Here is a 21,914-nt window from a genome sequence, read left to right as displayed (position 1 = left end):
ATGAGTGCTATATTGAAAAGGTATGCAGGAACTTATTTATCAAGGGTTTATATTTAACATGGAATGTGAGGTGAAGTCATCTAACAACTGGCTGTTAGGATAATTAATTTTGCTTGATCAAACTTGAAAGAGGCAAAAATAAATGGGATGAAGAACATGAGAAATAAAGAAATTTCCAGCAATTATTTCATTTCCTGGACAATAGAGAATAGAACGGATCTGCAGAAATACATATCCTAAAGAAAACAAAACACAAATTTGAAGGCAGTATAGGAAACCTTTTTACTTATTTTCCTCTCTGTGCTAAAATTCAAATATAAACGTACAAAGAAGTTGTATATTTTTTACTCAAGACTGTATTTCACCTGGATGAACATGCAACAGCATGAACTTCCAGAGTGTCTTCCAGTAATATCCACAGCAAATACTTATGCATATTTCATGTTACACATAAATCACACTTTATGGAAAGATAATACAGTCACTGTGGAATGGATTGCCTTTATCCCCTCTGAAATCCTGTGATTTACTTGGCAAAACCTAAAATATTAATTTGAAACAATGATACCTGGAAATGTAATATTTTCCAAAGTACAAGTCAGAAAGCATTCCTCTGCAGAAGTATTTAAATAGATGATCTGGATCTCCTAGACAGGACATAATTTGGACTTTCACTGGTAACACGAGACTTATTCCTGCCAAGGACACAGCTGGAAGCTAAGAAACGACCAGAGCAGAGGGCTGAAGTCTATAGACAAAGGAAAACAAATTAGTACATATTGGCTCCAGCAGCTGCTGGAAATCGTGATGTTTGTGACTCAGCACAGCACTCCAATCTTCAAAATACACTTGGCAGTCTAAGTAGATCAGCATACTAAGCAAACCTTCATCATCCCTCTAATGGTTTTCACCAGGAATTCTGAGTTTTAATTGTGCAAATGTATACTTAAAAAGAAAAGAAATTCCTTTTTGAGAATGAAACAAGTTAACTTTAAAGTCTTCAGATGTCATCTCAATCTGCATCCAACTTTACTGTAAATATGTGCTTTAGATCATGTGCCCATTTTTTAACCACAATCTATACTTGATAGTCAAACATACCAACCAAATGCTGTTTCAATAAATGCCTTTTCTTTCTCAGCAGATGTTATTACTAAATTTAACCCAAATTCAATTAATTTATACTTAAAACTGACAGTATCATTGTTAACTTGAGATATTTCATACAACAGTAATGTGACATTTATTTATTATTTTGGAATCCATCAAATCCTATTTTTAGGAAGTAATATTTGCAGTTATATCAGTATATGTTGCATTGGTAGAGTTTGCCTGTTTGTTTGCTTTAAAGTTTCTTATGTGCAAACTTATCCTTGTATCCTTGTACCTCTGCTGTAATTTGAACATAGTATGCCAAAGAAAACACTAACTTTGTATTTTCACTTTAAGTTATTTTACAATTAGACAATGAAACCACAAATCCTTACAGAAAATACAATTGGTGTTTTTTTAGTTCTATTAATATGATCACTAACCAAGAGTATTTGCACAAAGATAGTACTAGTAAATAGTAAACCACTATGCAACAACTTGAATATTTGTGTTCTGTGGCAAGACGAAAAATCTGTTTATTTTTAAAGTCATATTGGCACTAACAACAGTTTAAAGAGGAACTTTCTGTCTGAAACTTCAGTGACAATGTCAATGCTGCACAGAATGGGGTTGGTCCATCACCAGTTTTGGTTATATGGCTATAATGATTCAGGGATTATATTCAACTCAGTCTCAACTGCTCTTCTGATAAGATGCCATCCTTACTGATCTGACAAATTCAATGTGAAAGGAAAATGTCAATAACTCTTAGGATTAAAAATGGGTAACAACCAGATACACTTCCAAACTTTATATATTAATATTTCCACATTCTAGAAGTTATGGTCTCATAAGAGTTTCCCATATAACTAAAAAAAGCCATACTGAGATGGTATTTAATGCTGAGCTTGACTTAATGTGTTATACAAGTGATTCAGAGATGGTGAAGATGTCCAAGTGAGAAAATGGGAACAGTCCTCCTATTTAGCTGCATTTACAAGACTCCATTTTATTGTTCCATTCATTATAATTTTTCTGTATCTCTTTAATATGATCAAACCAGGCATCTGGAAGGAAAATTCCATTACACATGGACTACAAGAAGTGGACTGTTCTTCAGCCTTTCACCTTTTTTTGTGTCAAGCTCTCAGAACCTCAAGAGAACACTTGTCCTCAAACATATTTGCTATGTTCTTCCAAGTTATTAACTATTGTATTTAGACTGTTGCTTCTTAATTCAGCATCAGTCTTTTTGTGATCATTTTGGACTAAATAAAATGAGTTTACAATAAATATATCTATAGAAGAAAATATTGAAACACTTTCTAATTGAAATACTATGAATGAGATCTACCAGAAGTATTAAAAGAACTAATCACTGGGATTCATTTTTGAAAATAATTAATACAGCTGCCTACAAATATCAAAATGGTAACAGAGAAAAACCAGGAATACAGTCCTGAAAGACACACTGCTCCTCTCCTGTTGGATTTTACAGTGCTTATGGATAATAAACGATAACTACTGAGACATTGTGTTGCACATGATCTGGAAGAAAAATAAAAGAAAATATTCCTTTCATGGAGAGATTTATCTCTTCCTCCCATGTTAATTGGGTCTGTAGGAGTTCCTACACTGTTTTTGTTACTTTCGCGCAAACCAAGGTGCCAGAAAAGGGACACAAAGGACAGAAGTGAATTTCTTTCCATCATCCCTGCAAAAAAAATGTTTATGGACTCGTATCTTTGATTTATAAATCCTTTCAGCTTCTGTAGTCTCAGCTTTTTCCAAAAAGCTTCGTGTGTTAGATCTCCTTAGAGATGCTTCCTGCTCTGGACATCTCCCATTTTCTGAATTATGCCACATTCACATCAACCAACCAAGCAGTGATGGGTAATAAAGCTCCATTGTTCTGCTTGTTGCAGAAGCATTCCTGATCAAGAAATCAATTAAATGTACACTTACCCTGTAGGTTTTTGCTATCAATGATTCTATTCACAAGCTAAGTACACAATGAGTTGCTTCACTGAACACTACTCACCATCAAAAAAGATTAACCCCCAAAATGTCTGCTACAAGTGACAAGTTTCAGAACAAGTTATTTTTAAATGTAAACTGCCTCCTTAAAGGAACATTTACATAATCTCATGGTTTTCTTACATTAAGGGCATAAACTGCACTCACACTCTCAGCTAGTGCCTCACCTGTGCAGGAAGTATCATTTAATAAATAAAGAAATAAAGCTGCTTATGTGAGTCAAAAAAGTCTGTCTTAAGAACATAATTCTGAACATTTCTCAACTATCCACATTCAATACCTTAAAATAACATGTTGACCTGTTTTTCAATTATAAAACTCTGCTCACATGTATTCCTAGAATTACAAAATGGTTTCAGGTTTTTAAAAAATTAAATAATCATAAGAAAATGCATTTCTTCTGTATTTAGCTCAAATAAAAAGGATGAGTTTTTGGTCACATAAAACCCCACAAATGCTACAAAGGCATATAAAGTCTGTCACAATTCTTCCTTAACATTTTCCTGGCATTTTTTAAAAATATGTGTGGGATAATAATAATAATAATATTGATGGTGTTACTACAGACATAAAATTTCTTCTTTTTCTCTTAAAAGAAAACCAAAACTAGCAAACACCATCAAATTCAACACATTATACAGAAATAGCAACAGCGCTAAAATTAGCGCTTAATGAAATCTGAAAGACTTAAAAAGACTTAAGTCTCTTCCAATTTTGTTTTTCATAATTGTGTTGCACAAAATAAACTGGTGTAAGAGATTAGGGGGAGGGGAAGAATCAGAGACTCTTTGGCTGACTGGATGCGTTACATTAATTTCTTAATATGTGAAGGAGTGGATTACCCCTCTAACAGCAATGGGAAATTAGTTTCTTTATTTCTTCATTAAGACTGTGGGAGGGAAATTAATTTTCTACTCTGGTTTTCAAAATTAATTGAATATATCTTTATTAAAGTGATAAATATATACACATACTTTTTGGTTGAAAGAATTCTCTAAATTAATCCTAAACAGACATTTTCGTAGCAGTTTGGTAGCACGTGGTTATTTTTTTGTTTGTTTCATTTTGTGATGTTATAAAAAACCCTGAAAAAACAGATCACCCAATGAAATAAAAATGTTTATAGAAAAAAAAGCATCTGAAAAGAGTCTTTATAGAGTTATTTTCGTAGCATTAAATAGCATATTGTTTAATCTTCCTTGCTTCCTACTCTGTATTATTTTTGTACCTATGTTCTTGCAGGTTTCACCATGCACTTCAGCGTCTATGCTTTCATGTATATAGATATATGGATAAAAATTTTTTTTGATTGCTCTTACAAGAAACCACAGTTTTTAAAAGCATCACCCATCTAGCTTGAAGTTGAGGCAAAGTACCTTGAGGTGCCTATGTATTTTCTTGTGTGTATTGGCTCTTGGCAGAATTTACAGAGCATCCAAAATTTGGTCACTTTACTTCCTATGCCCTCACAGTGTTTATATCTGTTTGTATTGTAAATGTATTCCATGTGGTGTACTTACACCATGGCATCTACATCTTTTATTTCTATTCTTCAGTACTCTTTTATGCACAGTCAGCCACCTCAAAGTGACCTTATGCCAGTAGTATTTTTATTTAACCTTCCCTTGCATGACTGGTATAATCATTTTTGTAACGCCTTTCTTACACAAAAGAAGTGAACAATAAGCATTTTTCTAGAGAACCTGGACACTTCAGCATTGGAAAAAAAACCCTACTGATAGCAATAGTGATTCCACCACAGCAGAATCCAACAGCTTATAAAGTCAAATTTGCCAGTCCTTTAAAACCATCACATCCTTTATGTATTCTTGGCCTAGAAGCTCAAAAGAGTAAGAAGATTCATAACAGATCCATAACAGAATCCTACAACTTAATTTTCCTTGTGTGCCTCAAATACATTAAACAGAGAACAGAATTTCTCATCCCTTGTTCAATGACAGTTAAAAGTCCATCCTATTTCATGGGGCCTCTGTCTCCCTACACAAATTAATAAAGATTTCCCAAACCATATAAATAGAGACACAGGTTATTTAAATTTCCTTTTTTTTTTTTAAACTCAAATGGACGACTTTTCAATTTCTATCATCTTTCACATGACTTACTGTATTATTCTTTTCTTAGAGAAAAATCTAAGATATAAATCAGAAGACCTTTATTTCAAAAATTGCCCTGCAGTTATTATAGACCCAAACTCATGGTAAGAGAAGAAAAAGTAGGATACAGTAAGTCATTAAACAATGGGGGGAAATTCAGCTGATCTCCTTACTAGAAGTTCATAGGAACCTCTTGGTTGTTTAGTAAAACAAACAACATCTTAATTATGGACACAAAGAGTATACGGATTAAATACACAAGATTTACATTGAACAAAAGCAAGATTGTCCTAAAAACCTTCACACACCGTGATTCAACCCACTTGTTTAATCCATTTCACTGGAATGCCAATCATAAAGTTGCAAAATGCACCTGAGAAAAAGAGGCAGAACAAGTTATTCACTTGTTTACATAATTTACTGCTTGATCATTAGCTTGTTAAGAAAAGAATTTGAGTGAGTCCACAGAGCATCTTCATTAATACATTAATCATAATTTACAAAGACATACATCTTTGTCCAGAAAAACAATTTAATATTAATGCATAGAGATGTCAAAAAAAGTTTCAACTCTAGCTCCTCTTTAGGGGAGAATAAAGAAGCAGAACAAAAGGAAGTCTGGATAAAAATTAAGTAGCAGACAAGATCTCAGCTACCTGAGGAAATGAGTCCATGGTGAACTAATGAAAGAAAGCATCACTAAAATCCCTGTTCCTTAGAGAAGAAAATCTATGGTCCACACCACAATTAAAACAGCCCCTTCTGTCATGGAAGCCCCTTCCAATGTGAAAGATTGGAGCCTCTTCCAATTGTTTATTGCTGTTTTAATTGCTTCATGCATTTGTGGAGGAGGCTGTTGAAGGCCCTGCAATCCTCCATGTTGCACAAACTCCTTCTGTCACAGTCTTGGCAAAACCCACCACATTAAGTCCCTTCTCCCAAGACATCTTTTTAAATTTAAAAAAAACCCTGCTCCCCAAGATCCAGAAGCAAGAAAACTCCAGAAGACTTTTCATATCCAGATAAAAAAGAAAAAAAAGGAAATAAAAACTTTATAGAAAGCAGCCTCAAGCCATCTTGAGCCAGGGCTCAGTAACCTTCTCCAATACAGACCAATAGCTTTGCATGAATGTGACATGAGACTCTCCTAAAGCACGAGTCAATTAATTGCTTGCTTACCTGCCCAGAGTAATACAGATTATGTTCCCAAGAAGGAATGCTCACTAAGCATTAGAGTTTGCCATCCACTGTGAAATATTTTGCCTTTGATAGAAATGTCAGGAATTGTATACACACCTGAGATGCAGTCACTAAAACTATTCTGTTGGAAACAACAGGAGATCCATAAAGCAAAAAGAGACAGAATTTGTACCATGACTCCTTGCTGGAACACTCTTTTTAGAGAGACTGCTTCACTAAATTTTCTGCATATTTTCTTAAGCAGAGAGACTATTCAGGCAGCTTGTCATCACTGATCTTAACAACATTTTTCAGAAAAATTTCTTTCTAGTCTACAAGTGTTTTTAGAACCAGCTTTTATACCACAGCAAAGAATGACTGCGTCCTCAAAAGAGCAGTGTTGGCTTTGCCTCACATGTGTGGCATTCTCTCATTTGGACTAAAACCCCCAAAACTTTCATTTGATTACTTCTTCAAAATCAGTAATGTTCACTTTGCTCTTTATATGGGTGTAATGTCCTTGGCAGAAACTGTTATCAATATATATAATTTTTATATATATTATTTATATATATTATTTTTATATATTATTTTTATATTTTATATATTTTTACATATAAAATATGTATATATGTATATGCTTATATAATTTATATATATAATTTATCTATTTATATTGATTATATATATTTATATGATCAATATAAAAAGAACAGCACAATATGCAGGAAAAAAATACAGGTTAAAACATGAAAAACAGTAAAAATGTGATCTGTTATCAACCCTAATAACCATTACATCTGCTTAGATAAAAGCACCTCTCTCAGTTAAAGTTGGCTTCTACTCACCACTGCAAATAAGTTGAATTTTTAAGATTACGTGTCTAAAGAAAACTTAAAAATCCCTTTCTCACCTAAAGTCTTCAAGCAACGTTCCCGCAATCACAAACAAGTTCCTTGTGGATCAACCAAATACATACCAAATAGAAACTGCCTGTATCACAGCAACAGACACAAAGTTTACAGATATATCTCCACAGCTACCAAAATAAGTGCCAAGCATAATAGAAACATCAATGTCTTTTGCATTAGTGCACATCAGAATCCTGCATCGCTGCTGCAGCTGGGCAGGATTAAAACACAGCCAAAGCTGTCGGTCTGCTTCTACACAACTTCACCTACAAACAACTCACAAGCTCGAATTCATTAGAAAATTAAACCTTTCCGAGACAGAGCTTTGTCTTCTCTGCTTTGATAACAGATCCTCAGCAGGAACATTACGAATTCTAAATGACAGAATCGCAGGACAAAGCTGAGAGGCCACCACAGAGCTCCCTCTAGTGCGAGCCAGGAAAGGCATTTGGTTAAATCCAAGACCTCAGCTCTACAGAGAAATGGGTTACTGAGGCAAATAAGGGAATGCAACAGAAATAGCAAAGAAGTTAAGTAGAAACCCCAGACCTCAGAAAGTTGAGATAAAGTGGAAACATCAGGGCTTGGGCTCTGCTAGGAGACAGTATCACAGAATCAGAGGATGGCTGAGGCTGGGAGGACGTCAGTCACTGAGTCCACCATCTCATCCCCAAGCAGCGACGCTACTGCCAGCTTTGCATATCTCCATGAACAGAGACTGCACAGCCTCTCTGGGAAATCTGTACCAGTGCCCAGTCACCTCCTCAGCAAAAGAAAAAAAAGTTTCCTTTCGTTCAGAAGGAACCTCCTGTGTTTCAGTTTGTTCCAGTTGCCCCTGGTCCTGTCACTGGGCACCACCGCAGAGAGCCTGGCTCCAGCTCCTTTACATCCTCACCTCATCGACGAGACTGTCCCACCCCTTGAGGCGAAGAGCTTTTGTCCTTGCCCAGTGGCCTTAAATACCAAGCCCAAACAGGCTCGTTTCACTAATCAAAACAGTTCACCAAAGCACAACAAAACTGTACCAAGAAAAGCCAGAAGCAGGTCTTCATCATGCTTCATCACGTGATTTTTTTTTACCCTATGTAAATATGGGAGCACAGTTTCAAATGAACCAATTTATGCTGACAGTTTTCCAGAAACCATTTTGTGGGATCCTCACATCAGGACATGGATGTAGAAGTCTCACAACTTTCTAGTCTTTCCCATGGCAAAAAGGTTTGGTCTTACTAAACTTGCTGCATCTAAAAAAATTTTGAGCAACTGACAGTGAAGAACTGTAATCCCCTTAGATGAGCAGCATTCTCAGTGCCTGCAGTGGGAGCTGACAGCCCTGGGCCCATTACTGAAATCAGAGGGGGTGTTTGTGTCCCCTTCAGCACTGGTGACATTTCTATTTCCTCTCAAATAAATACAAAGGCAACTGTATGAGAAGCTAAGCCCTGCAAGGTTTTTACTGACCCTCTGTAAGCATTTTTAGTTGAATAACTTTGCCATAAAGGTTAGAATATTATGACAGCAGCAAAGTTTATTAATTGCATGCAATTACTTTTTTTATTTATGCATTAATACAAGTGTCTATGATTATTTCTGACCAATACAAATTATCTCACAGCCTAGTGGTTAATAACCAAATATTTAGATTTTGTGTAGGCTTTCTTAAAATATTTTTGAAAAATCATGCCTCATTCGGAAAATTAACAACTGACATGGATCCTTCAACCCGTCCCTAAAATCCTAGTTATTTTGCTACTAAAGCCCTATTTTTTTTCATGTTTCTTGCTTTTCCCCCTACACTGCCATAGGATATTTGTGTCAGAATATTTTTTCAATTGGAAAAATCATTAACAGTCTTCTGAAGGAGAAAAGCAACAACTTCAGCAGAAGTTAACCAGCAAAATTCAATTTTTTAATTGTAAAGAATCTCATGATAAACACTTTAAAGAGTCCACCATGTCTTATGGGGATGAAGCAACAGCCTTAGCTAAAAGTGAAGTGTTGTGTGTATCTGAAATTGAGGCACATGTAAAATACTACTATAACATCATTAAAATAGTAATGTTGATTCCAAGTAAAGATTTACTTGATGATATGTTTGTCGACCAACATAACTTATTATGTATTTTATTAGAGCAATCCATGGAACTGAAAAACCAGGCATTTCTATAGGAAGGTGTAAGGGACACCAGGGAGTACCGAAAAAAGAAACTGTCTTTTTCAGATATGGCCCTGTCTAGAAAAACCCTTCCCTATGTATGTACTGTGTGGAATGGGATACCAGGTTTCTCCAAGATATTGATATGGTTCACTTGCTTGTTGACATGTTTATTGCTGAATATGATAGTCAAAGCCCTTTGATGTTAACTGTACAAAACCAGTAATTAAAATCCGCTACATTCAATTACTTCTAGTAAAAAAAACATTACTCCTAAATCAAGCTACCTGGTCAGAAATTTAGTTAACAAACATAAGCACTTCAAATAGCTTTGTATAAAGGACAAATCTATACCATATGATTCAGGACATCAAATAAACCATTGCAAAGAACAGACCAGATGTACACAGCTCCAAATAAACTTGATGAGAGGGGTCATTCTCAATTACACATTTATGTAATTTCATTATCAGATCAACTAATAAATACTTCATGAGAAACTGAACAGTAAGAAATTTATTACTTGAATTATGGTAGGACATATTTGCATATTGGGGTGAGATAGAGGGTGTTACTTTTCATAACTCTGTATCCAACAGTCAAAAGAAAATCCTCAACCTGATTTGATTAGGACACATTTCACAAGGAATTAGATGCATTCCTGATCCAAAGTCCTCCAAATCAAAAATCAGTAAAGCATATTATTCTTTACTATACTGAAATGAATACCTGAATAGTAAAAATGAATACACCACTATTTATTTGCATCAAAATAATCAGTATATTCAAAATCAAATAATCAGTGCATGAACATCTTAGATTGGTATCATCTTCCTTTTGTGAGAGGATACACAGTTCTGGTTCAATTCAACAGCACCATATTTAATTTCTCCAATGATATTTTACTAAACATGACAGCAACAAGTGAAGTTCTAAAATACAGGTAAATAAGTGTACTAGCTAGTATGGTCAATAATTTAGAGATACATTTATAAATATGAATTACATATTCACCCAATGTTAAAAGCAAGTGATATAAATTCATTTCCTATTTCCCAACTCTCAGAATATTTTTAATTATGTATCTACAATACTGTATACTGATATTTATCTGAAAAGGTTGATGAAAGTAACATCTTAATTGATGGTTCCATCCTTCTGAGCATCTTCATCACACAGCTTGTTAATCAAAGCTATTTTACCTGAAAAAATACTTCACAAGTAGGAAAGTTACATGCAAAAGGTACTTACTGCTCTGCCATGATAAAAACTGCATATACATGGGAAATATTCTATTTATCCTAAGCACTTGCTGCACCCTTTTTTACTTATCTTTACCTTTTCTATGATCTGCATAAGAAACCAGAACTCATCCATTTACCTGTAGAGCCTCCCTGAGTGGAGATTTCACTGCCAGTCGTCAAGATCACAGAGGTGGAAACACAGACTGAGCTCAGAGGGACACACAGGAGAAAGTTGCAGCCTATTCCAAAGCAAAAGACTATGCTGTGCTGTTTTCCTGATGTATAACAACTGAATACTTCCTTGTTACGTCTCAGGAATAAATAAGCTATACTGTTTATGTTTCGTGTCACAAGGTTTTGAAAAACCTCCACCACACCTGCATGAGCACTCGTGCACATGGAGACAAAAGACACTTACAAATTTTTTGCTGAAAGCTGCACAGTCAGAAACATTTGGGTAACCATTGGTGAGTGTTAAAGCTCTGAGGGCCTCTCCCACCAGAATTCTATTGCATTGCTCCTCCATCTTTAGAGCAGGGATGAGTTCCAGTGGAGAGTTTGGAAGGGGCTGATCCATTAGTCTCAGTCCACACCTGGACCCTTCTCTTCTGATATGGGCAGGGCCAGGGGATAGAGTCACATCCACTCCCCAGAAGGCATACATAAGCCATTCCAAAATTCTTTTTCCCTCTCTATTAACAGTGATACACAATGCTGGCATAACACAATGGAGATTACCTGCTACTTGTACAGCAGAGTTTCCTCATACAAAGTTGTTGTTATGACACATAAGAAGTTCTCACATTGGCATGCAGGTATTTTATTTACACTTAAATGCACCACAGAGTCCTTGTACATTCATGCCCTTGCACTGGAGCTGTCAGCAGCTATTTCACAGCTGACACCACCCTCTCTGAGACAGTCAGGTAGGAGCTCAGGGTGAGGGTTGAATAGAGGGGCATGGGACAAAGCTGTTAGGTCCTCTACAAAGTATGGTAGTTTCTCCTGTATGCTAACATGTAACAGCTAAGTGTTCTTGTCTCCTTAGTATTAACTAGATAATAAACAATCTATAATGTTTTTTCTAAAGTATTGTTATCTTAGTTCTCCACTGTGTTATAAGCACATATACAATCAAAATACAGAATATTCTGTTGAGATCGCCACCAGCTAAAAACCATTAGAGCCATCCCAGCTTGTAAGTTACATATTCATCAAGTACTTCTTAACTGCAGTGTGTTGATGTCATAAAGTAAATATTTAACTACAGTCATCATTCCTCCAAACAATTGTCCTTATTTCACACATCAGAAGTTTCCGGTTTTCTCCAGGGAATTTCTGATCACTTCCACTAGTGTTATCCAATACCCCCTCATTCTATTCTTTCCTGCTTCTGTATATACAAGTCACTCCAGCACTTAAATAAAGAATACAATCCAGAGCCACTACTGGAGACATGCAAACACAGACACAAATCACTGTCAGTCCCTGGATTTCCTGGTAGCAAAATCATTCCACTCACGTGTCTCGAGAATTTCTTTGGTGTGCAGCTTTTAACCCAACCCAGCCTATCCCAGAATTTTTCACATAGTTAATGTTCCCAGCACGCAGTATTAAACAAATCCTTACAGCAAATGTGAAGTACTTAATTGCTTCTATCTTGTCCTTTGGAGAAGCCAAAAGAGCCCCAGATCCATGTGCTCAGTCTGGCCTCCATACAGGGCTGCTCCTCTGCTCTGGGAAGGAGAGTGATGGGAGCCCCTGAAATAGGTGTGTGCTGGTGCAGATCAGCCTCATGGATTTCAAGGAACCATTTCTGCCACTTTCTAGCCTGTAAGGTTAAGGTTTACCATCACTGACCAAAACCAACCAAACAAAAAAATCTCAAACAGTAAAACCCACAAACAAACCAAAAACCCAAAACAAAACCAAAAAAAAAAAAAAAAAAAAAAAAAAAAAAATTGTTTTCACGTGTGTAAAACTACTGCTGGTCCTTTCCCCGCCGTGATTAGCTGCCTGGCTCGGAACGCTTGGTGGAGGCAAGGCTCTCTAATAGTTACGTAAGTGACTATTGCTTTGTTCTGAAGAGCTCCAGTAAAAACTGTTGCTCACATCCCAGAAAGGGTCACACCAAAACTTGACCAACAGCTCTCATGACAATCAAATTCTCTTGGCCAGGATAAGGAATAGCTGAGATGGCTCATGAGAAAGGAAAATACATTTATTTTATGTTACATAGTTAGAAAAGATAGCTCTGTTAGGTAAGAGAGCGATAGCTCTGTTAGGTAAGCGCTTGGTTACCCGGCCAGGGAGGCACACCCTGCCCCGGCTCCTGCTCAGCCAGCAGCCTGCCATCAGCACACCCTGCGCTTTCCTCGGGGGGAGCAAAACCCAAAGCAGGTTCTCAGCACCGCGATTAAACCAAGGCACAAAAAGTCAGGTTTAACAGTAGAAGGAGAAAGGACCTGCTGCCTACGCTACACCGGGCGAGGGCCGAGAGGCCAAGCAGGTGTCTGGAAACAAAGCCCAGGGGCAGTGCCCGAGCGAGAGCCCCAGCCCCGCCATCCCAGCTGCCTCTCCGGCCGCCCCAGCACTGCCCACAACCCGTCTTTCCCCAGATTCCAGGGGCGTTTCTGCCCCCGCCCCAAGGCCGCCCCAGCCGGGGCTCGGGCAGCGCGGGCGGGGCGGGGCCGGCCCGGGTGCAGCCCCGTGAGTACGCCGCGCCCTTCCGGCAGCGCCGCCGCTCCTGCGCCGCTCGGAGAGGCTGTCCCACCGCCCGCTCCGCTCGGATCCCGCCGTACAGCCCGGGAGAGGCTGTCCCACCGCCCGCTCCGCTCGGATCCCGCCGTACAGCCCGGGAGAGGCTGTCCCACCGCCCGCTCCGCTCGGATCCCGCCGCACAGCCCGGGAGAGGCTGTCCCACCGCCCGCTCCGCTCGGATCCCGCCGTACAGCCCGGGAGAGGCTGTCCCACCGCCCGCTCCGCTCGGATCCCGCCGTACAGCCCGGGAGAGGCTGTCCCACCGCCCGCTCCGCTCGGATCCCGCCGCACAGCCCGGGAGAGGCTGTCCCACCGCCCGCTCCGCTCGGATCCCGCCGCACAGCCCGGGAGAGGCTGTCCCACCGCCCGCTCCGCTCGGATCCCGCCGCACAGCCCGGGAGAGGCTGTCCCAGCACCTGCTCCGCTCGGATCCCGCCGTACAGCCCGGGAGAGGCTGTCCCACCGCCCGCTCCGCTCGGATCCGGCCGCAGAGTCCCGGGAGAGGCTGTCCCAGCACCTGCTCCGCTCGGATCCGGCCGCAGAGTCCCGGGAGAGGCTGTCCCAGCACCTGCTCCGCTCGGATCCCGCCGCAGAGTCCCGGGAGAGGCTGCTCCGTGAGCCGTTCCGCCCGGTCCCGCCGGGACAGGTAGGGCAGCGCTGGGAAGCGGGACGAGGTGCTCTTTCTCCCCGCCGCGCCGGCGGCGGGCGCTCCCCGGGACCTCCTCCTGCTCCCCGGAGCTGCCCGGGTCGGGGCGGCTGCGGCAGCGGCGGTGGCAGAGGCTGTGCCCTGGCCACGGGCCAGCCCGGGGAGCGGTGCGGCAGCCCTGGGAGCGCCCGGCCGTGCCCCCGAGTGGCTGTCGCACGTCCCTGACTCGGGCGGTGATCGTGTTTTCACCTGGGTCGGGTGACTCCGTGCAGAGTTGCGGATTTGTTCCATACTCCTGACAAAACGGGCTTTGTACCTGTTCCCGTGGGGAAGCTTTTATTACCTGCTCGGGCAGCAAAGGCTCTGCAGTTTCAGGGCGTTCCTGAGGCACCCTGCGGGGGCTCTTTCCCTGTCAATTCGCCAGCGAACGGGGCTGCCGCTCTGTTTGGCCGGGAGAGGAGAGCAGGAGGTGGCGAGAGCGGCCCCGGTGACATGTGCGGAGGTTACACAACGAGAACTCCGCAAGAGGCAGGCAGGACCAGTTTGGATCGGTGTCTTTCTTCAAGGGACCCATTAGTCTCGAGTGCGTGTAGGTGCTTGCGCTGGATGACTTCATTGACAGGATTCACTCAGGGTTCATCGCTGACACTTCAGAAGATTGCGCTGTCATTCTTTGTTAACTCACGTTAGTTTCTGTCTGACAGACCCCGGCCATGTTCGCGTTTCTGGTAGTGCTGTGTCAACTGCATGTGGTGATGTTCGCGTTTCCTCACTGCCCCGGGAGATTAAATACCTTGAAGCAACCTGAATGGAAAGATGGTAATTTAGTTTTAACATGACTTTGTGCTTTCCAAAATGGTTTCTAACTTCGCTTTGCTGGCTTCTTTAATTGTTTAGTTGTTGCTGTTGTTGTTGTTCTGGGGGTGGGTTTTTTGGTGGTTTTGTTGTATTTTTTTTTTTAACTTAATTAAAAAATTAAGTTGTTTTATGCTTAATTTCAGACTATTTTAATATATTTTGCTGAAATGATTGATAATTGACTTAGGTGGTAATATCAAGTATTTATCACCTCTAGTAATAAATGCAGATTGGGACAGCTGAACTTTTTCCAGGCCTCTGGGATTATTGTGGTTGATACAACCAGAATCCTTTAAGTAACATCAAAATTCAAAAAGTTTGAAATCTGTGTTAAGACAGTATTGTTTTGGTACTACTTGAGCACATCACAGTTGTATTTGTATATCTGAAATTGCTTTGTATTTGAAAGGGTTTATTTGGTTGTTTTTTGAAATTGTTATTTTCTCTTAGTAGCAGACCCCCTTATAACACGTGGAAAGATAAGCATAGTGCTGCTTTTGCAGTTCTTCACTTTGGAGGGAGAGAAGTGGAGAGGAACTCATGTGAAAACAAAAAACTTCCCCAGGACTCAAGCACTACAAAGCAAAGCCATGTGATGCTTAACATTTTAAGCATCAAGGCTTCAAAAAGGAATTTCTAACTTAGCTGTCCAGTCTTCTCGATGGACAAAGAGTGCTGAAATCTAAGACAGACTTTAAAAGGCCATCACATTGAGCACGAGGCTCCTTAAGGGCAGTATGTGGAGTAGAAATCATGGCTAGCAGAAGAATGCTTGAGACAGATGATTTGTTAAAATCTATTGCCCTGGGCATAAAACATCAGGCTGCTTCGTTCCTGTGAGAACTCTCTCCTGACAATAGGCCCAGATCACTCCTCCTTTAAAGACAGAGTTGGAAAGAGAAGGGCCAAACCCTTTATCCAATAATTTAGCAAGTAAAACAGTTGCCAAAGGTATGAGGTACCTGCCTTGAGAGGTTCCCCTTCAGCATTTTCTGAACACCTTTTACCAGCAGAGCTACTTTACTGAGCATATTGTGGGGTTGTATTTTTAATTAAATGCTGGGCATCCTAAAACTGCATGGATCGTTTTATGAAACCAAGCACTGAAGAATTGCATCCATGTCTTTCACATTTAGAAGACAATTCAAATCCATCTGTTTCATTCTTCAAATACTGTCTTAATAACTGGGTTGTAAACAAGTTGGAGATGGAGATACGGAGATACGTGACAAAGTGAAAAAAGTGCAGATAAATGGATAAAAAAATCCTGAAAAGAAAAAAGGGTCCATGTATCCCTGGGAATTGAGGGTTCTAGGTTCCAGGCGACTTACCTATACATTCCATTTTAAATAAAATGCATCCGTTCTCTAAGTTAATTCAGAAGGACAGCTAATACTACTTGCATGGTAAAGAGTGAAACACTGCTGAGCAAAAGTGAAACACTGCTGAGCAAAACTGAAGATCTCTGCTTCAGAAGAACAAAGTTACTTTTGTAATTTGCACTGAACCAAGAATATTGATAATATTTTTTTTTTCCATGGGGTTCTTTTCCTTTCCACTTGTGGGTTTGAGGGAGTTTTGATTTTTGTTTGGGGGTTTGGTTTTTTGGGGTTTTTTTTTTAAGTCCTTTTCTCTGGTTCTTTGTATATATAGTATAAATATTTTAAGTTTAGATTTTCTTGCAATTGCTTTAGAATGACAAAGACAAATGCATGTGCACATGTGTAGCTGCTTCAGTATACACTGTAACAGTATGTAAATTATATAAATATGTGCTGTAATATTCTTTAAGTATACTATAATATTAAAGACATAAACAACCAATATGTAAGTTATGCTACAGTTCTCAGAGAGCAAAGTGTTACAAGATACTACTGCAAGATCTAACAGTAACTATTAGGGTGAAAATTCCTGAGCAATGTGATAATCTTGCCAAACAGGCTAACAAGAACACAAAGCTAATTTGTAGCTGAATAACTTTATCCTGAATCTCATGTCCTTTTTCAGCCATCCGGCTTGGTATGTAACAATGCTGTTTCTGCATTACACTTGGCAAAAATAATCCTCTAGCCATTTTGCTCAACCAAATAGCCTGCATTTCTTGGACACAGATTAGACTTTCACTGAAAATCAAGCCAGAAACCTAGTTTTGTCCTAAAACTATTTTTTTTTTTTTCTAATAAGAAACTGTAGCAAGAGCAGGCTAAAACTTGACTATGGAAAATGCCTAGTGAGGAAATACATTCCTGTATTCCAAAACCTTCTATAATTTCACTCACTGTTCTGGAATCTCACCTCACAACTTACTCCATGAGGCCTCATGGAGCACAAAAGAAGAGAATAATTAAATGTCTTCAGAAATGCCTGTTGTCAGTAAAATTCATATCATGGACAAATTTAAAACAAACTTGGTTATATGGCACCTTTATATAAAGCTTGATGGCACTACTGTGAAAAGAGAACAATTGTAGGATGAATAGGGGTCTGCTGATGTGATTTAAAAACCAAATTGTGTAGATAAAATTTGGTACTCACAGATACCAGAATATTGATAAATGTATATTTGGTTTTTTCCTTCCCCCACCCTGGCCTCTTCCCTTGCCTCCTTCCCCTACTAGGGCAGGGTGTTGCTTACTTTGAATCTGACTGAATTCTGCTTTATGTGACTATTACTTTGTTCTGAAGAGCTCCAGTAAAAACTGTTGCTCACATCCCAGAAAGGGTCACACCAAAACTTGACCAACAGCTCTCATGACAATCAAATTCTCTTGGCCAGGATAAGGGATAGCTGAGATGGCTTATGAGAAAGGAAAATACATTTATTTTATGTTACATAGTTAGAAAAGATAGTAGTGAAGAAGACATTTTAGGAGGAGACTTTATATTTCTTTTTCTTGTATGTAGCTGAGAGATGCTAGGGAAAGAAATTATCCCAAGTACTCCTTTCAGATCTTTACCATTCTTTAAAAATACCAAATTTAGCCTTCCTAACTTCTTTTAAATCAACTCGATTTTTTTTTTTTTTTTAGTGTTCACATCTGCAAGGGAGGCCAATTTATTCATTGGACGACATCTTCTGAACAATAGATTTGATTTTGAAGCATTCACAGCTGATAACCTAGAAAGGGAATGCTATGAAGAACTGTGCAATTATGAAGAAGCAAGAGAAATTTTTGAAGACCCTGATAAAACGGTAGACGTTCAAACTGAATTTAATATAGTGAGGGAGGTTATTGGCTAAATAACCTTATTTTTGTACACAAATTATTGTAACATAAATTATTGTACACAAATACTGTAACTCCTCTAACACAGCACTTAAAGATGACTACTTATTTTACTCCAAAAGTAGATATCCCAATTACATGGAGTTCTTGCTTTAGATACACAGTGAATGCACTTGAATATGTGTTATTGTCTTAAAGACTTTAGATTTGCAAACAAATAGAAATGAAGCTTCAGAAGTCCCACCTGTGGATATTCCTACATTTTCAGACTTCTGGATTTTTTAGAAATTTCTCAGCATCCAATTAAATGTGTTGCACATGCTATCTGTATTAATTGGCTGATTGCATCCTTGTGTCATGCCAAAGAAGCGTTTTGTAAGAGGCCAGTATGGAGCAAGTCTGCAGTTCAGCTATTGCTGAGTATTCCTATCACACCATATTCCAACTCCCTACCTAGACGTAGCTGAGAAGAAACCTGGTATATATTTTAAAAAAGAAACAAAAAGAAACCTTTCAGCCCAATAAAGGAATGTGAGGATGGTCTGAAGACTGGTTGCTGCACATGCAGCAAGAATCTCTTTGTGACTCTAGGTGTGCACTGCACTAAGCTGCAGAAAGAGCAAGGCATACACTCCTATTCTGAAGGTGGAAAGGTTAATTTGCCATTGCTAACACTTTCCTAAGAAAAAGGTTAATTGTTAAATTGAAATCTTGCTGGAGTCTTTTGCTAGGTAGCAAAAGTGAAAATTATAGCTAAACACATTTAATGCCTGATGATCATACAACATAAAAGTTTTTCTCTTAAATGAATCCCATTATTTTTCCTAGCTGATATGAATTCATACGTTCATGCAGATGTCAGATTCTTAAGAACTTAACTTTGCCTCAAATACTCTTTTGTAGGGATTTACAAAAAATAATTGTAAGCATTTTTTTGGTGTCAGAATATACCCTAACTTCTACTGTAATCAGGCAGAAATATGAGGTAACACTGGATGGTTAAATACACTTTTCTCTTTTACCAGCTGGCATCTGAGAAATTTTAATGCAAAGTTGTATAAGAAAAATATCATGGGATGAGCAAATACAAATCATTCACCAGGAGTTATTTCTGTTTATGCCATTGTCAAATTTTGCCCAAGGTACCATATTAAAAATAAGCCAGTAGGCCTGTCACTTATGTATCTCACATAAATCTGATTCTTTTGGGGTTTTGTAGATGGATTTTTGGAAAGACTATTCAACTAAAGGCCCTAAAATAAAAATAGGTAAGTTATATTTTTGCTGTTTTCTCATATTGCAATATTTTCTGGTTGTTGTAATAGTACATTCTTAATAGATCATGCATTCAGTTAAGGAAATCAGAAATTCTTTTTACTGAAGATCACTGTGAACTGTATATTTAATTATGTAAGGCATTAATTATATTATAAAACTGAAGCGTCTTAAAGTGGGATCCATTATAGGTCTGTAAGTAAAAACTATAATTTCCTTGACCATTTCTTTACTACACAATTGGTAAACTTTGCAGTACTTCTGTGGCTGCTCTCTGTGGTTTTGTTTTTTCTCCCCATTTCTTTAATAGTAATATAACAGCCTGATTTAGGCTCAGAGTAGTCTGATGCCAGATGTTTAATAAAAAATGGTCAGTTGGACTTGAGGAAAGATCTACAGCCTGATCAAGGTCACAAGTACATGAAGAAATATTTGGAAGGCATTAGAAGACAGGCATCTCAACAGTTTTATGTAGAGAAAAGGGGATATCTACTCCCTTTTGCTTTAAGCTGACTGTGAATGATACTCTTGGGTTGTGTTGCACAGACTTACAGCCTCTCACAGCAAGTTAGACATCTGGGGAAGGACCAGCCTTATAGCACAGCAAAAGTAGTATTTTACAGTGTAAACTGCAGACTGGGTAGATGGAAAGAACACATAATGAAAATCACCAATGTTTTCTCTTCAGGTGATGAGGCACTACAAAAGATTAACGTCACAGGACTGCTCATCGGCCTGGTTGCTGCTGGAGTACTGTTGGTTATAATTGCACTGATTATCTTCTACTGCTGCAAGAGCAGATGCAAATCAAGGCAACCACCAGGGTAAGGAATTTCACTGCTTAAAGAAACCCACACACACACCAAAACAAACTCTTGCATAAGAGTGGCATTTGAAAGTCACTGTGGATTGCTCTAACTGTATTCTCGGAGAATCCAGTGGAAGTTCTAGTTCTTACTTGCCTAGAAGCAAAGTTAAGTGAGCAAGCACTAGCAGTAGTTATGCTGCAGTTAATAACACAAAAATATAAAACAGTACTGCACACCTAATCCTTTGAGTTTGGCTTTTTTTTAGTGTGTGTCTTTGTGTGGTTTTGGTTCCAAAATATTCTAACTAAGATGATGGAATAATTTTAGTAGGACGGGGCCTGCAGTGGGAAATCTAATGTGTTCTGCTGGTGCTTTCAAGTAGGCTGTATGCTCTCCATGGCACGTGCTCTACCTCAGACGTGAAGTAGTTGTAGTAGTAGATGATGAAGTAGTTTGGAGGAAATGCTTTTTTACCAGTTCTCTACTCCTGCTTGTTCCTTCCTAAACTTGAGAAGAATATAAGAAGTTTCTGTGCTTCCTCTTCCCTATAAATTTCACATCACTGAGCTGTTCTTTCCCTGTGGTTTGGAGAGAGTATTTGGCTTCTGGTCTTTGTGATCGCTGAAGGCATGTTTTTTCCTCTTGTGGGGTTTTTTGGGTTGTTTTGGGTTTTGTTTATTTTATAATTAAGACTTTACATTCTTGCTTCCCTATAAGTTTCCACTTACTTACTGTTACCTTTCTTTAGGTACTTGGGTTATGTAAGAAGCAGAAGACGTAATTCAGCCAACATCTTCAGAAGGCATGAAGAGTTTTCTTTAAACCCCCTTCCTGTCAGAACTGACGATTCAGGACTACCCACTTACGAGCAAGCAGTCACCTCAGATGGACAGCACAACGTGCCCCCACCCCCTTATCCAGGGCCCCCGAGACATGCACGGGTGTTTCAAAAGTCCATGTCTCTTCCTGGCCCCTAGTCACAAACCTCCTTCTGGGGTGAGGGGGGACCTACTGGAACATTGTGGCACTCAGTGCCATGGTTTAGTTAAGGTGTTAGGGCATGGGTTGGACTCGATGATCTTAGAGGTCTCTTCCAACCTGGTGATTCTGTGATAAGATACTTTTGAAAAAGTGTGTGCTACCTTGCATATTGCAAGATGATTTACAAAAATGTGAAAGATCTTTTGGACAACTAGGAACAAGTGACGTTCCCATTTGGGAAAAGAGGTCACCTGTTGCAAAGGCTGCAGGACCATTCTTTGCACAAACTCACTGTGCTAAGAGGAGGGAATGCATAAAGAGCAAGTGTTGTACTGCTGCCCTCTTCCATAATGCACTTTGAGCCATCCCATCAAACTACTGATGTTTCATTAATAGTTTCATCTTCTTTTTCTTCAGGAGGAACAATATTTTAATTGCTCATATTGACAACTAACCGTTTTTTGTGACTTAGTACTTCAAACCACCATAAGAAATCTACTTTGTTATTTGATATATTCACTTCTTTGCTGTGTGAATTTTCTATTCATCTTGTAATAGATTCGAGTGTGAAAATTATTTCATGACTTGATCTTTCAAATATATATATATACAGTACTGCTACTGGA

General features: G+C 39.0%; 1 protein-coding gene across 1 annotated transcript; it reads left to right on the top strand.

Annotated features, from left to right (window-relative positions):
- Positions 1 to 13,445: 13,445 nt before the first annotated feature.
- Positions 13,446 to 21,914, top strand: PRRG4 (proline rich and Gla domain 4; the record flags this gene model as incomplete). The annotated part of the gene is made up of 6 exons (XM_048307480.1): positions 13,446 to 14,138; positions 14,843 to 14,957; positions 18,026 to 18,189; positions 19,443 to 19,491; positions 20,187 to 20,322; positions 21,056 to 21,914. Coding segments are annotated over 6 exons (1,386 nt in total), but the record flags the coding sequence as incomplete, so codon positions are not given.

The sequence above is a fragment of the Corvus hawaiiensis genome, chromosome 6 (assembly GCF_020740725.1).
Source record: "Corvus hawaiiensis isolate bCorHaw1 chromosome 6, bCorHaw1.pri.cur, whole genome shotgun sequence".
NCBI classification, from domain to species: Eukaryota; Metazoa; Chordata; class Aves; order Passeriformes; family Corvidae; genus Corvus; species Corvus hawaiiensis.
The sequence above is the reverse complement of the archived record's forward strand: the minus strand, read 5'-3'. Positions and strand labels throughout refer to the sequence as shown.